The sequence below is a fragment of the Fundulus heteroclitus genome, chromosome 8 (genome assembly GCF_011125445.2).
Source record: "Fundulus heteroclitus isolate FHET01 chromosome 8, MU-UCD_Fhet_4.1, whole genome shotgun sequence".
Taxonomy (NCBI): Eukaryota; Metazoa; Chordata; class Actinopteri; order Cyprinodontiformes; family Fundulidae; genus Fundulus; species Fundulus heteroclitus.
The window spans coordinates 2,648,380-2,663,488 of NC_046368.1; the positions used below are offsets into that span (position 1 = coordinate 2,648,380).

The following is a 15,109-nucleotide window of genomic DNA, read 5'->3' on the forward strand; positions in this document are numbered from 1 at the left end:
GTTCTTCGTCCATAACGGACTCCTGCACGGGCCTCTTTTAGTGATGGACCTGGCGACAAGGACAAGGTAAGTACAAAGACAAAACATATAAATATTGCCCAAATATTGCCTTTGTTGGTACTCTAATTTCTGTCACATTTCTTCTTCAGGGCCAAACCACTCTGTTAAATTGCTGCAGTGCCACTGGATATAAAACAAGGAAAAAGAAAAGACAATAATAAACACTTTGTTGTGCCATGATGTTAAAGGTATACTATGCAACCGGGGTTGATTTTCCAGCGAGGCTCCCCCCAGAGGGCAAAAGTAAAAGTGCACTGTCATAAAGATGCTCAGCTGTTCTGGTTTCTCCGTCAAGCCAGGCGCGGTTGTTTTGAGCTTAGCAGACAGGCGAACGCAACGGAAAGTCAAAAAAACGGCAGTACAAACAATGACTAACACAGTGAAAGTATGAACATCAGGGTTTCCCGCAGCGCTATCTTGGCGAGGCGGCCGCGGTAGCGTCTCGCCAACATTCAAAAAATAAATAAATAAATAAACAATAATAATAATAATAAAACTCGATATGCTTGCATGTTTATTTGACGTTAACACGCGGTTCTTTGTTGTTGCTTTCGCGCGTGCATATAGTGAATGGCAGGGCAAAAACACATGGAGTTCTCGCCGTAAAGCAAGACCGACTCTTGTGATGCACCAGACTTCTGAGCTTGTGGGTGCGGGCCGAGGGCTCTTGCAATTGCAAGTACGGTATTTCCCCCACAGACCACCAGGGTGGCCGAGAAAACCTTTGTTCAACCTGAAATGACTCATTTAATCATCCAAAACGGTATGGAACACATTAGTTAACTGAAAAATGTTGCATAGTATGCCTTTAAAGGCATAATGAAATAGTTGATGTCAGATTGAATTCTGGCCATGTAGCCGGAGGACAACTCACAAGGTGCCTTAAGAAGGTTCCGGGGGAGCCAAGTTGAGCTTTTAGTGGTTTTGAGGTTTCTATTTATCTTTGGTGTTTGGTTTAGGATTTTATGTATATAGCTTGGGGTTTTATATGGTTTATGGTTGTGGTTATGGTTTATAGAGGAGTTTTAGATAGTTTGATGTACTTGTCTAAACATGTGCACCCCTGGGAGAATTTTAGTGGTTTTAGCCACTGAGTGAGACAGTATTTAAGGGTCCTATTTCCATCACTTGCTTTTCTACTGCTGGAGAAGACATGGTACTTCCCCAACTGCCATTGTACTTCCATTTTTTGTATGTGCACTTTGTAAATAGGCATTACAAACAAAAATAATAATGATAATAATAATAAATTGCATCTCTCCTTCTGCACCTCATGTACTCCAACCACTAAAGGCCAACTACATGACACTGATTTTCACAAATCAATTCATTAACAAAGTCTTTGGAGGGAGAGACCTTATATTTAATTGACCATATTTAATTGTTTTATTTTTGTGTCAAGTCGAGTCATATTGATTTTTATTAGATTTTTATGATTTGTTCCTTTTAGATCAGTTTTTGATCTGTTAAGTTTTGGCCGTGGGAAAGACACCGTCTCAATAGGATAATGGATGGGTAACAGTACAGAAGCTGCAGAGAGGTGTGTTAAACTACGGCTCTGCTTCCTGATCTGGACCCTGGGTTGTCAGCATTTAGGAGAACTAATAAATCTGGCCAGATTCCTAGAAAGAAGAGCTGCACCATCCAAAGTAGGATGGATGCCGTCTCTCCGGATCAGACCAGGTTTTCCCCAGAAAGTTCTCCAGTTATCAATGTAGCCCACGTCGTTTTCAGGACACCACCTAGACAACCAGCGGTTGAATGATGACATGCGGCTAAACATGTCATCACTGGTCAGATCAGGCAGGGGACCAGAGAAAATGAGTCCCACATTGTTTTAGCAAACTCACACACCGAAGCAACACCAACTTTGGTGACCTCTGATCGGCGTGATCGGGTGTCATTACCGCCAGCGTGAATAACAATCTTACTGTATTTACGCTTATCCTTAGCCAGCAGTTTCAGGTTAGATTCTATGTCGCCCGTTCTGGCCCCTGGCAGGCATTTAACTATGGTCCCTTGTGTCTCTAGTGCCACGTTTCTGACTATTGAGCTCCCAATCATCAGGGTCGGCTTCTCAGCGGGTGTGTCGCTGAGTGGGGAACATTTGTTAGAAATGCAGACTGGTTGGTGGTGATCTGGGGTCTGTAATCTAGAGCTACGCTTCCAACGAACCGTCACCCAGCCGGCCTGCTTACCCGGCTGCTCGGGTGCTGCTGGAGGACCACTAAGTGAACTAACGCTAGGTCTATGTGGCTCCACGCTAGCAAAGGGGCGGTGTCGATATTAATAAGGGCCTGCTCCTGCTTATTTATGAGGGCCCATCTTACCCCGGTTTAAGATTTGGCAGTAAAGGAGAAACAATGATCAGAGGCAAACATTTAAAATATGCATATTTAACTCATTTGGAATTCCAAAGAGACAAAACTTACAAGCTCATTGTTAGCCACATACTTCTACCAGGCATTGCAGTTTTTGTCTAATCAAAGGTTTGACATCCTTTTATCACACTAACTAACCCCCCCCCCCCCCCCCCGATTAGGTTGGGGGTTTGTGGTCGCAGACACTGTGGCTCCAGGCGTGATCTACTCCCAAGGTTTCCATGCAGTACGGCTAATTTATTACTCAAACCATCCTATCAGGGCTCAAGCCAAATGGCCTCAAAAGCCATAAACCAGCTCTCAAACCTAAGCTGTGTGTTTTTCTTTGCCATCAAATGGGAGACACAGTTTAGAGGCCAGGAGTATCTCATTATTTTCCATGCAAATGCCTGATTACTATAACAATTAACGATATTTTCCATAACAGCGGCTATCAGCTGGTCCTTCCACAGCACGGAGCCGGGTCTCCAATTCTGACACCCTCGCCTCCAAAGCTACAAAAACACTACATTTATTACAAGTACCATTATCACTAAAGGAGGCAGAGGAATAACTGAACTTCTGACACAGAGAGCAGCAGATAAGGGGAGACTTAGACAGAGACGGAAAAGCTGATGGACGGATAGGGGAGGAAGCCATTGTGAGGCTAAAGCTAGGCTAAAGCTAAGCTAGCGACCTCTTACCACGCCAAGAAAAGCAAACCGTGTAAAACACGATGAGTTCCCAAGCGTGAAGTTGAGCAACAGAGAACGTGTTTTAAATCTGCTTATGTGTTGGAAACAGAGAGAGGTTACAGCAAAGAGATTAAAGATAAAAACAAAAGGGTCTGGAACACCAAAACGGGAATAAACGCTTTACGGCTTACTGCTATCTCAGGCGCTCAACAGCGCCTAGAAGATGAAAACTGCGATACTGTCTCAATACAGCTGAGACTAAACATTTAACATTTTCATTTTAAAATCATTGTTGAAGTAAAACTGTAAAGTTAAATGTGAAATCGGTCCAAGTGGCCAATCTATTCCGCTTTCTGTGCCAGACATTTATTTATTTAGCATTAGGTCTTCAGTACAGGGTCCAAAACAGGGGGCAGGACCAGTTCCAAAGTGCCACTGGCCCCTGTTGGTCTCTGTTGGTCTCTGTATAGAACTCATACAATACCACACTCCTCTCTCAGGCCTCTGTCATCTGCCTTCTCTAGATCTACAAAAACACAGTGAAGCTCTCTCTGACCCGCTCTGCACTTCTCTATCAACATCCTCAAAGTAAATTCTGCATCTGTAGGACTTTAACTCAGCATGAAACCATCCTGCTGCTCACAGATGCTCACTTCAGACCTCAACCAAGCTTCCATGCTCTTTTCTATAACTTCATTGCTTGAGTCATCAACTGTATTCCTCTGCTACAACTCTGCAAATCTCCCTTGTTTCTGAAAACTGCTATCAGCACACTTCTCCTCCACTCTTCATGCATTTTCTCGCTTTCTAAGATCTCATTAAACAGACACATGAATGCTTTATCCAATTACTCTTCCATCCAAGCCGGACACATTTGCCTTGAAAATTAATAATGTAAAGGTAAACACAATAAAATCATTATGAAATCAGTGGTAAGACTGTATGATTTATAGAACTGACTTTATAAAGCTTTGAGATTAAATGTACACTATATATATAAAATTTTACTGAATTAAATCATATTTACAGCAAATTGACAGCCAAACAGAAATATATGTATTGAAATATTGGTCCCTTTCCCGCAATGTCTCATAAAGCGTTTTATATCGGCGACTGCTGGCTGCTATTACATCAAGCAACCACCAGAGGGCAGCAAAGCATCGGGTGAGGCCTCAATTTTGTGTGAACGTATATATGAAAACTTTTTTTAGCTTTTGAAAATGTCAGTTTTAATCATTTACTTTTAGAGCATTTTTCTTTTATAAATCTTTTAACTTTTTTTCTATTTAAGCAATGGTAGTTTTTTGTTTTCCAAACATATATAAAAAAACACTGGCAAACATTCTAAATATTAATAATGTTGCTTTTGTTCTTTTGAACATTTTTATCGTAATCTGTTTTTGATCTCGCGTCAAATTGTTTAGTTTATTACGTCTGATGGATGCAGTGGTGGATTTTCCCACGGCTCGTGGACGCAGCGCCGTCTCATTTTGGAATGACGTGTCAGAAAGACCCGGAAGCTGTCAGTGTGTCCAAGATGGCCTACCAGACCCTCCAGCAGGAATACCTACAGATTCCTGTTGTTACCAGAGCTTACACCACGGCCTGCGTCCTCACCACGGCTGCAGTGGTAAGACCAACCCGAACCGGACCGGACCGAGCCGGGCCCAGTCAGTCCGTCAGGGCTCCGCCGGTTTCTGTTGAGCTCCAGCTGTTCTGTCACAGGTCATTCAGGAAGTTAGCTTCATGTTTGCTGTCAGTCGGAGCTGGGAACACATCCGTGGTTCTGTTCGGGTCCATTTAAGACGGTCATGAACGCGGTCAGAGGTTTTAACCTGGGTTTATTCCATCTGGAGCTGTTGATGGGACCGGTTCCCTCCGTTACAGACCGACCCTGAACGCACCATGAGATGTTGGACATCAGCTGAGATGTGAGCAGATAAACGGAACCGTCTGGGTTTGGACCTCCACCCGCTGACGTCAGGATGGGTTTATGTTCCGTTAGATCTGTTTTGTTACTTTAATCACACGGTGATCCAGAACGGATCCCAGGTTCTGGTTCTGGTCATGCATTTGGAGATCTGACCAAAGGTTCTCGGAGGGGTTCGGTTCTGGGGACGTTCCTGATCACGTTCCTAAGGTCCAAATGAGCAGGAGGTTCTGCAGAGTTTAATGTGAGTCCAGGCCGGGTCCGGATCAAAATGGAAGGTGGTCCATCTTGGCTTCCTCTAGTTTATCCAGGTTCTGCTGGTGAAGTTGGACCTTTGGGGAAATGTGCTTAACACGGGCCGAGGGTTCTGGACGTTTGGTAGAACATGCCATGTGGGTCCACAGGCCCGGTCCAGTCAAGCTCTGCGCTGGTGGCAGCAGTGTGTGCCTCTGCTTCCTGGACCTTCTAGGACGCAGCGAAGCCGGTTTTCTCGGCCTAAGGTTCTGGGTGATCCGGTGACCCGGTTCTTGCGGCTGTTCCTTAGAGGACCCGGCGCTGAGACAGAACCGGCGTGGTTCCAGCTGGACCCGGTCACAGCTCCACCTGGGTGTCCCTGAAGTTTCAACTCAGGTTCTGGGATCTGATCCAGCAGCAGATCAGCCCGTCTCAGCGGGAGGCGCTGGAATAAACCCGGTCACTCAATTCAATTCAATTAAATTTATATAACGCCAATTCGTGAAACATGTCATCTCAAGGCTCTTTCCAAAGTCAGACTCCATCAGATCCTCCAGGTTGGTGAGAAAGTTTCCTCTCTAAGGAAACCCAGCAGGTTGCATCAAGTCTCTCCAAGCAGCATTCACTCCTCCTGAAAGAGCGTAGAGCCACAGTGGACAGTCGTCTGCATTGTTGATGGCTTTGCAGCAATCCCTCATACTGAGCATGCATGAAGCGACAGTGGAGAGGAAAACTCCCCTTTAACAGGGAGGAGAACCTCCAGCAGAACCAGAACCAGGCTCAGTGTGAACGCTCATCTGCCTCCACCCACTGGGGCTTAGAGAAGACAGAGCAGAGACACAGAAAGCTCAGAAGCTCACATTGACCCAGGAGTACTTTCTATGTTAGATGGTAATAGAGGATGATCTGCCTCCCCTGATGATGTCACAGCTAACAGAACGCCAGACCAGGTGTACCTTCTATGAAGAGAAAAATGACAGAGAACAAAAAGTTAAAAGCTGAAATAACAGCAAACAATGCAGATTAGGAGAGCAGTAGGAGAACTCAGCAGAGAGAGAGAAATAGACCCTGATGTCCTCCAGCAGCCTAAGCCTATAGCAGCATAACTATAGAGGTAGCTCAGGGTAACATGAGCCACTCTGACTAGAAGCTTTGTCACAAAGGAAAGTTTTAAGATTAGTCTTAAAAGTAGACGGGGTGTCTGCCTCACGGACCAAAACTGGGAGTTGGTTCCACAGGAGAGGAGCCTGATAGCTAAAGGATCTGCCTCCCATTCTACTTTTAGAGACTCTAGGAACCACCAGCAGACCTGCAGTCTGAGAGCAAAGTGCTCTGTTAGGATCATACGGGGTAATCAGAGCTCTGATATATGATGGAGCTTGATTATTAAGGGCTTTATACGTTAGAAGGAGAATTTTAAATTCTATTCTTGATTTAACAGGAAGCCAATCAAATGTTATTAAAAAATGATCAGATAGGACAGGGTTGTGAGGAAATATTGTTAATTCTTCACAATCAATGCCATATGTCAGCACAAGGTCTAAAGTATGAAGCCAAGAGTGCGTCGGTTTATGCACATTTTGAGCAAAACCAATTGAATCTAGGATAGTTTTAAAGGCTACACTAAGGTTATCACATTCTGTGTCAACATGGATGTTATAATCACCCACTATAATAACCTTATCAGTATTTAACACCAAATCAAATAAGAAATCTGACAACTGATCTAAAAACTGAGAGTAAGGGCCTGGTGGACGATACAAAACAACAAAGAGAAGAGGTTTTATTGCTTTTTATTGAATGATGACATGCGGTTAAACATGTCATCACTGGTCAGATCACTCCTGGTTCTGGTTCTGGTTCTCAGGTTCTGTTCATGGCTTCATTCCCTGTTTTCTCTCGCAGCAACTGGAGATCATCACGCCGTTCCAGCTCTACTTCAATCCGGACCTGATTCTGAAGAACTACCAGGTGCCGAGTCCGACTGAACATGTTCTGCTCCCAAACGTTTCAGGTCAGCCGGGTCCAAACCTCCGGTTCTGACGGGTTCTCCTCTTTCTGCAGGTATGGCGGCTCATCACCAACTTCCTGTTCTTCGGTCCAGTCGGCTTCAACTTCCTGTTCAACATGATCTTCCTGTATCCTGCTGCTTTGCATGTTTCTGTTTCACAGGCCCAGATGTTTCTGCAGAACCAGCAGCTGGAACCCAGGCGCCGCTTTGCCTGCTGCTGGGTTCTGACAGGTTCTCTGACGCTCCGGTTCTAAATGCGGTTTAAAGCAAACCGACGTGTAGCTCAGAGGGAGACAAACCTGCAGCAGTCGGGGTTCCCTCTGTTCTCAAGAGAACCCTGCTGCCTGGAGGGAACCCTGTATTAAAGGAGAAGTCCGGTCTAAATCAGAATTCAAACTGCTGAAAGTACTTTAAATATAAAATTATTATATACTGTTCAATAAATGATAAGCTTTTTAATTAAGAGTAATTTTCATTTGAAGGTACTTTTATGGGGACAGCCATCTTGGTGAAGAACAGTTCTGCCTCCTCCCAGTTTGTGACGTCAGGTCAGGGATCGGCTGTAGAGACAGTCCCAATGCCCTATCTGTCCCCTTAAAAATAAATATCTGTTTTCATGCTGAAATATATTTTAACCCCTTAAACAAAGATAAACATGGTATTAAGCATTTACATTTAAATTAATACAAATTTTACATTTTAGAGACATAAAAAGACAAAAAATGAGCATTAAAGTATGGTTTATGGGTTGGGTTCTGCAATGTTATAAGATGAGTATAAAACTCATGTTTAGATCCAATCTCTGCTCAAAATGGTGATCTGCACCGCCTAATCTACTTTCAGCAGTTATCATCAGTTATTGCAGCCGTAAACTGCAGAAAATACGGTCAGAGCGGCTCTTTCTGAATTTTCTCTGCTGCTGTCAGGATGAGCTGCTGTCAGGATGAGCTGCTGTCAGGATGAGCTGCAGCGTTATGAGGCGGAGGGATATTCCAGCGTCACTTAGTTTAGAGCCCAAACAATCGACTTCACTTTCAGAAACAAGCCCCAAAAAAAAGCTGCAACCCGCAACTCATTAAATTTACAAGCGACTTTAGAAAAAATAAGACCAAAGTTGCATAAAATAAATGAGCTTCACAGCAGTGAGCATTCTTTCTAAGTGTGTCGTATCCCTCCACCGCTCTGGTCGGGTAAACAAATATTACAGCAAATTCTGCATCATAAAAAAGAAAAACCTAGAGAAAAGTCTCTCATGTCATCTTGAAGACATTCTTCTTCTAAATGTTGCTACAGACGACGTGTTTTCTCTCTGGTCAGAAGTTTGATGGTAAATCCTCTCTCTTCACGTTGGTAATCAACAAAAGAACCCGGTGGATGATGAATCAGAAAGGTGAAAAAACTAATATTTTCTCACTTTTACCCGATGTATTGAAACATCTAACTGCCATGAACGTGATCATTGTTGCTCTCAGAATATCAACGGTGAAGTCCTCTGTAAATCCTAAATAATTGTTTCTGATCTTAGCTGTGTCCTACAGCTCTTATTGAGTTTGCTTGTAAAGCGCGGAGAACTGCTGTCGGATCTCCGCTTATCCACGTCACAGGATGTGATGTCAGGCGGCCATTACTGCCCATATTTGGGCAATAAGGGCCGCCCCCATACACAGTGATCCAGATGACAATTTATGCTTTTATTTCCTTATTGATTAACGCTAAATTCATTAAATCACCACGAACGTATTAGTTTTAGGTAAAGCTAATGATCCCCTGATGTTTCCTTGTTGACCGGACTTCTCCTTTAAATAGGGAACCCTGCATTAAATGGGGAACCCTGCATTAAATAGGGAACCCTGCATTAAATGGGGAACCCTGCATTAAATGGGGAACCCTCCTGTGTTAAAGAAGGAACCCTGCTGCATGGAGCAGGGAACCCTGCTGGGGTGATACTAACCAGCAGCTCGTTCTAAAGCCCGGTTCCGTGCTGCTGGGTCCGGTTCTCTGTGGGTTTTCTTTAACGTCTGCTTTCAGGTACAGATACTGCCGGATGCTGGAGGAGGGTTCCTTCAGGGGCCGAACGGCTGACTTTGTCTTCATGTTCCTGTTTGGTGGCCTCCTCATGACCGTATCCTTCCACCACAGTTAGGAGGTTCTAGCAGAACGTTTGGCAGGGAGGACGGTTCTGTGTAGCTGGAGCGTTCTAAGCGGTTCTAAGCGTAGACGCCAGCAGCTCCGACTGAATCCTTCACCAGACGCCACCAGATCTTCGGCATCTTTGTGAGCCTGGTCTTCCTCGGCCAGGCCTTCACCATCATGCTGGTCTACATCTGGAGTCGAAGGAACCCCAACGTCCGCATGAACTTCTTCGGCCTGCTCAACTTCCAGGCTCCCTTCCTGCCCTGGGTGCTGATGGGCTTCTCCCTCCTGCTGGGGAACTCCATCATCGTCGACCTTCTAGGTCCGTTTCCTCGCTCGGTGTCAGGACCAGCAGAACCGGCGCTGAGAAGTCACGCTTGATGTTTTTCTTTGCAGGCATCGCCGTCGGCCATGTTTACTACTTCCTGGAAGACGTCTTCCCCAACCAGCCAGGAGGAGGCCGGTGGCTCAGGACGCCGTCCATCATGTCAGTCTGCAGTTTGACTCATTTATACGTAGAAATGTTACATCTTAGTGCTCTTTATAACTTTTTAGATAAAATCTATTTCAAATGTAATTTTATATATATATATATATATATATATATATATATATATATATATATATATATATATATATATATATAAAGTGATGAATATTATTAATGAAGTTAAACCAAACCTAAACATTCTGGGCGTAACATAAAACCAGGAAGTCCCTCCTGGTTTTACCTGGGTGGTCTTAATGTTATGCCTGGTGGGAAAAGTATTCACACCTCTGAGACGTTTCTGCTCTCTGTCGGTTTACAGCAGCAGGTTTTGTTAGTCAGACCAACATGACGCTGAAGTGCAAGTAAAGAGATTCATAGTTTAACAGCTTAAAAAAGACTGATCTGAAAAGTGTGGCATGCATTTATACTCAGGCATCCCTGTGTCTCCTGCTATTACTTCTTCTGGCTTTCTGTCTACATTGACTTTCTTCTGTCATAAAGGCCAGATGTCTGTTGGCACTAATAGTTTCTCCACCTGAGCTGTGGGTCTCTGCAGCTCCTCCAGAGCCACCACGGTCCTCCTGGTTAACCTCCACCTGAGCTGCTGATCTCTGCAGCTCCTCCAGAGCCACCATGGTCCTCCTGCTTCTCTGATCAATGCTCTCCTGGTCCAGCCTGTCAGTCCAGGTGGACGTCCATGTCCTGGTAGGTCTGCAGGTGGTCCATCCTCTCTCCAGGTCCACATGATGATCAGAACTCTGGGAGGTTCTGTAGAACCTGACCTGCTGGAAACTGGACCAGAACCTCCTCCCTGACCCGTCTGCTGGGTTCCTTGGTCTTCATGATGGTGGATGTTCTGTTGAGAACCTCTAAAGAACCAGAACAGATTAAATTACAAACAGCTGGACTTCGGTTACTAACTAGGAGACTTGAGAAGACAGATGGGACTTTATTTGGGGGATTGCTGCCCTGCAGGGGGCGCTGTGTCCTGCGTGACGCTGTGATCTGAGCTGAGAACATGGAGCAGGTGGAGGAAGATCTAGAGAGGTGGAGGTTTGCCCTGGAAAGGAGAGGGATGAAGGGTAGCCGTAGCTAAACACGTGAATGAGAGGAACCCAGATGGTGACAGGAAGCAGAGAAGAAGAAGGTGGAGGAGATAAAGTCCTGAGGGTCAGGTTAGATGTTCTGGAGAAGAAGGCAGAGAGACCAGGCTGAGATGGACATGTCCAGAGGAGGACGGTGAGGCTGGAGCTGCTGGCAGGAGGTCTGGAGGAGGACCAGAGAGGTAAAGGTGGAGGTAAAGAGGACATGGAGGTGGCTGCAGAGGGAGAAGAAGAAGATGGAGGCAGATGGAGACGCCTGGAATGGAAACACCAGAAGGAGTGTAAAATCTATGATGAAATCTAAAAGTTTAATTAAAATGTTCTAGAATAAAGGAGGCTTTGGTCTAGAACAGGGTTCTGTTAACCTCGGCCAAAAAGCCTAAAGAACTGAAGAAGGTTTATAATGTAAAAGTCATTAACAGTTTTTCCACAAAGAATGATACTAAAATCTTAAAGAATATTCTTTTTTATCAAGTTATTCTTCTTCTTTGTCAATAAGATGAAAACCACGTGGTTAGTTTTTATACATCATTTCATATAAAAATGTAGAAATTATATTAAACCTAAAAATAAATTCCATTTGTTCTTTAACATAAAAATCTAAACAAATCTCCAGTATCAGGAAAAACAAAGCATGGTATTTTCTTCATGTTTGTGGCTCTAATCAAACGTTCTTTAGTGAAGGGGAAACCTGGGTGTGCACAGGTTGCTGAGCTCTGGTCTGCAGAAGGTGGAGATGGAGCTTCAGGTTCCATCAGGTTCCATCAGGTTCCATCAGGTTCCATGAGGTTCCATGAGGTTCCATGTTCGGCGTCTCTGATCTGTCTCTACCTCCTCCCACAGAAAGATGCTGTTCGACACGCCGGAGGAAGACGCCAACTACAACCCGCTGCCTGAGGACCGGCCCGGAGGCTTCGCCTGGGGGGAGGGCCAGCGCCTGGGGGGCTAGACGGCCTCAGGGACGTTCTGGAGAGACGGAGGAGACGGACGTGCTCTTTGTGTTCCACGTGTTTGTTTAGTTCTCGGTGAAGAATGCCAAACAGCCTGAACCGCTGTGGACGGAACGGTTTTGTTGTTTGTGTTTTTTGGGCTTTAATCATCTTCAGAAACTCTCCTCCATGCCGACTCGTCGCTCTGAGGCCATTTTTAGAAGAACTGGACTTTGGGACTACAGACAAAGCTGGACAATGAGCCCGACGGGCCCACAGGCTGTTTGTCTCCGTCTCACATTAAAATACTGACGCGTGAAGGAGGAAAAACAAAAAAAAGATTTAAATATAAAACAGAATTTATCCTCATGGTGAGTCCTTCTTTTTCATTTCACTTTTTAAACAAATAAATGTGTGCAGCAAAGGTCGCTTTGGCTTCATCTTTCTGCTTTGGATCGTTTAAATCAGGGGTGTCAAACATACGGCCTGCGGGCCGGTTCCAGCCCGCCAAACAATTTATTCCGGCCCAATGGCTAAATGCATTATCATTATTCAAAAAAAAAAATATATCTTTTTTTTTTTCTTTTTTTTTTTTCCCCAGTCTCCTGTCTGGCAATGTGGCAATAATAATTGTTGTCTTAATGCCAAAAAGAGCTCATCAGATTTGACTTTCACAAGTGGAGCAGTACTGCTTTTTCCATAGTGCTCCGCCTAAATTTATGAATGTGAATAGTTTTATTATGATTCATGCGGGGAATATCTCAAATGATATGGACACTACAATGGGAAAGTAGGAGAGGAAAGGAAGAACAAGAAGAAAAAAAGAAAAGGTGAAAGAAAGTGGAGATAAAAGGAAGAGAATGATAAAAACAATTATTGAAAAATAACATGTACTTCGTTTAATTGAAAATATGCAGTTCCTATATTATCCACGAGGGGCGCTGTGTTTTAATCAGCAGATGGTAGCACTGAGCTTCAGATGTGGAAAATTGATTTTAAATCATTTCTTAATTTTTATCTGTTTGATTTTTTTTTCATGCAGGACAGTGTTTTTAAGTTCCAAAAAATGTGAATAAATGTTTTTCAGCATCGTACAATCACTGTGATCAGTAAATGTTTAACTGAGTAAAAGTATTGTTGAAATTGCACATACTTTTCTTAAAAACGCTGAGGTTATTCATAATATATTGTGTAAAAGTGAAATTCATTTAATATAAAAATCAACAACAAGTCCACTTTTATTAGTTCTATTTAATCTTGCAATGAGTTTACTCGTGTGGCCCTCTTGAGATCAGATTAAGCTGAATGCGGCCCCTCAACCAAAATGAGTTTGACACCCCTGGTTTAAATAAACTCAGAGTTTTAACCGACTCTGGGGTCACAAACACACCGCATCTTTGACCTCCCAGAACCACGTCATGCACAGAGCTCAAAGTCCCGGACCGTTCAGTCCTTTACAGCCGTCAGGATTTACCTGTGGGAGGAAACAAGGAATGAAGAAAGGAAGCCATGATGAAGGAATTCAGAGCAGAAGGAAAGAACGGCGGCACAACAAAGGACACAAGGAAGGAAGGAAGGAAGGAATGCTGAACCCATTGAAGGCTGGAAAGGATTCAAGAAAATAATGGTGTAAGAAGGAAGGAAGGGAGGAAGGCTGGTTACAATTAAGGATGTAAACCAACAAAGGACACAAAGAAGGAAGGAGGCAACATGATAGGAGGACTAATATGGTCCATGTTCTTATTTTGGGTCTTTTCCAGACGTAAAATATAAAAATTTCCTGCCTTTTCCTACTTTTCAGAACCTGCTTAGGACTCACGGCTCATCCTGAATATCCTTCAGTGAAACCCTGAAGATGTTTGGGTCAGAAGAAGTGTTGTTAGAATAACTGTGAATACACGTCTGAGAAGCTCTAAAATAATTATCAATAATAATAATCAGTTAACTTTGATGATTACTGTGTTAATTACTGAAGTCTAAGCCTGTGTTTTATTTCTGGGAATGATTCCAGAAGATCTATGATCTACCAGAACGGTCTGTTTATTCCTCCGTTTGAAGAACGCAGTTAGAATAATGAGCAGTTTGCATTTTTCTCATGAGTTAACCTGCACAGCGTGGCCAGAGGAGGGAAACCTGCGCGTCGCTCCTCCCAGAGAAGCTCCAGCTCCTCCTGGAGGATCCTGAGGTTCTTCCTGGCCAGAACAGGTTCTTGGGGATTAGAACGTCTTCCTGAGGCATCCTGATCATACTGGCTGATCCTTTCCATCAGATGACCACCTCTTCTCTGAGCCCTCCACAGGAAGCTGATTTCAGCTGGTTGTAGCCAAAATGAGTTACTTTGGTCATGATCCATAACCAAGCAGGTCAAATATCTTCGTATCTTATGCCTGGTAGATGGATCATAGCTTCATCTGCAGGGATGAAGGTTATGATGACGAAGAACCAGCTGAGCTGAATGCTAAAGCTCTAGATTTATGTGGTCATGAGATATGGATCAGGACTAACAGAACAAGATCCTGGATACCAGCTGGTAAAATTAACAGTTTAACTGTAGAAAACAAGGTTCCAGTGGGTTAAATTAATAACTAACATTGTTTACACGTTTAAAAAGCAACTGTCACTAACATTTTCTAACTCCTCTGTATGTATTTTGATAAAGATGGCTCAATCAGATTTTATATATATATATATATATATATATATATATATATATATATATATATATATATATATATATATATATATATATATATATAAATTTTCAGAGTGTACAACGTAAAACAAATTGCTGTACAGATGTTAAAACAAAGGGACAAGCATGCAACTATCACTCCCATCAGAAAAACTGCATAAATAAATATTAATTATTGGACGACTTGGCTAGAATATGAAATGTTGAACTAAAGAAATCACTATTTGTGTTAATGAAACAGCAGAGACAGATATAAACATTAGCATAACGGTCATGTTCAGTGACATGCTCATACGTTTTTAATTCTTGCTAATTATCAGCCTGTATTTAATTACTAGCTTTTTAAAACAGAGATATGCATAAACAAGCAGTATTTTCCCATTTATATCATTAAATGATTTGTTTTGAATAATCAAACTCCATCCCCGTGGCTGTTCCTTCCCGTTTTAATAGAGAATATTCTAATTTCCTA

General features: G+C 43.3%; 1 protein-coding gene across 1 annotated transcript; it reads left to right on the top strand.

The window, feature by feature from the left end:
- Positions 1-4,610: 4,610 nt before the first annotated feature.
- Positions 4,611-12,373, top strand: derl2 (derlin 2). Its single transcript, XM_012862079.3, has 7 exons — positions 4,611-4,745; positions 7,185-7,250; positions 7,344-7,417; positions 9,319-9,412; positions 9,550-9,745; positions 9,820-9,910; positions 11,860-12,373. Exons 1-7 carry the CDS (start codon positions 4,611-4,613, stop codon positions 11,963-11,965), a joined length of 762 nt encoding a protein of 253 aa, XP_012717533.1. The 3' UTR covers positions 11,966-12,373.
- The last annotated feature ends 2,736 nt before the right edge of the window (positions 12,374-15,109 follow it).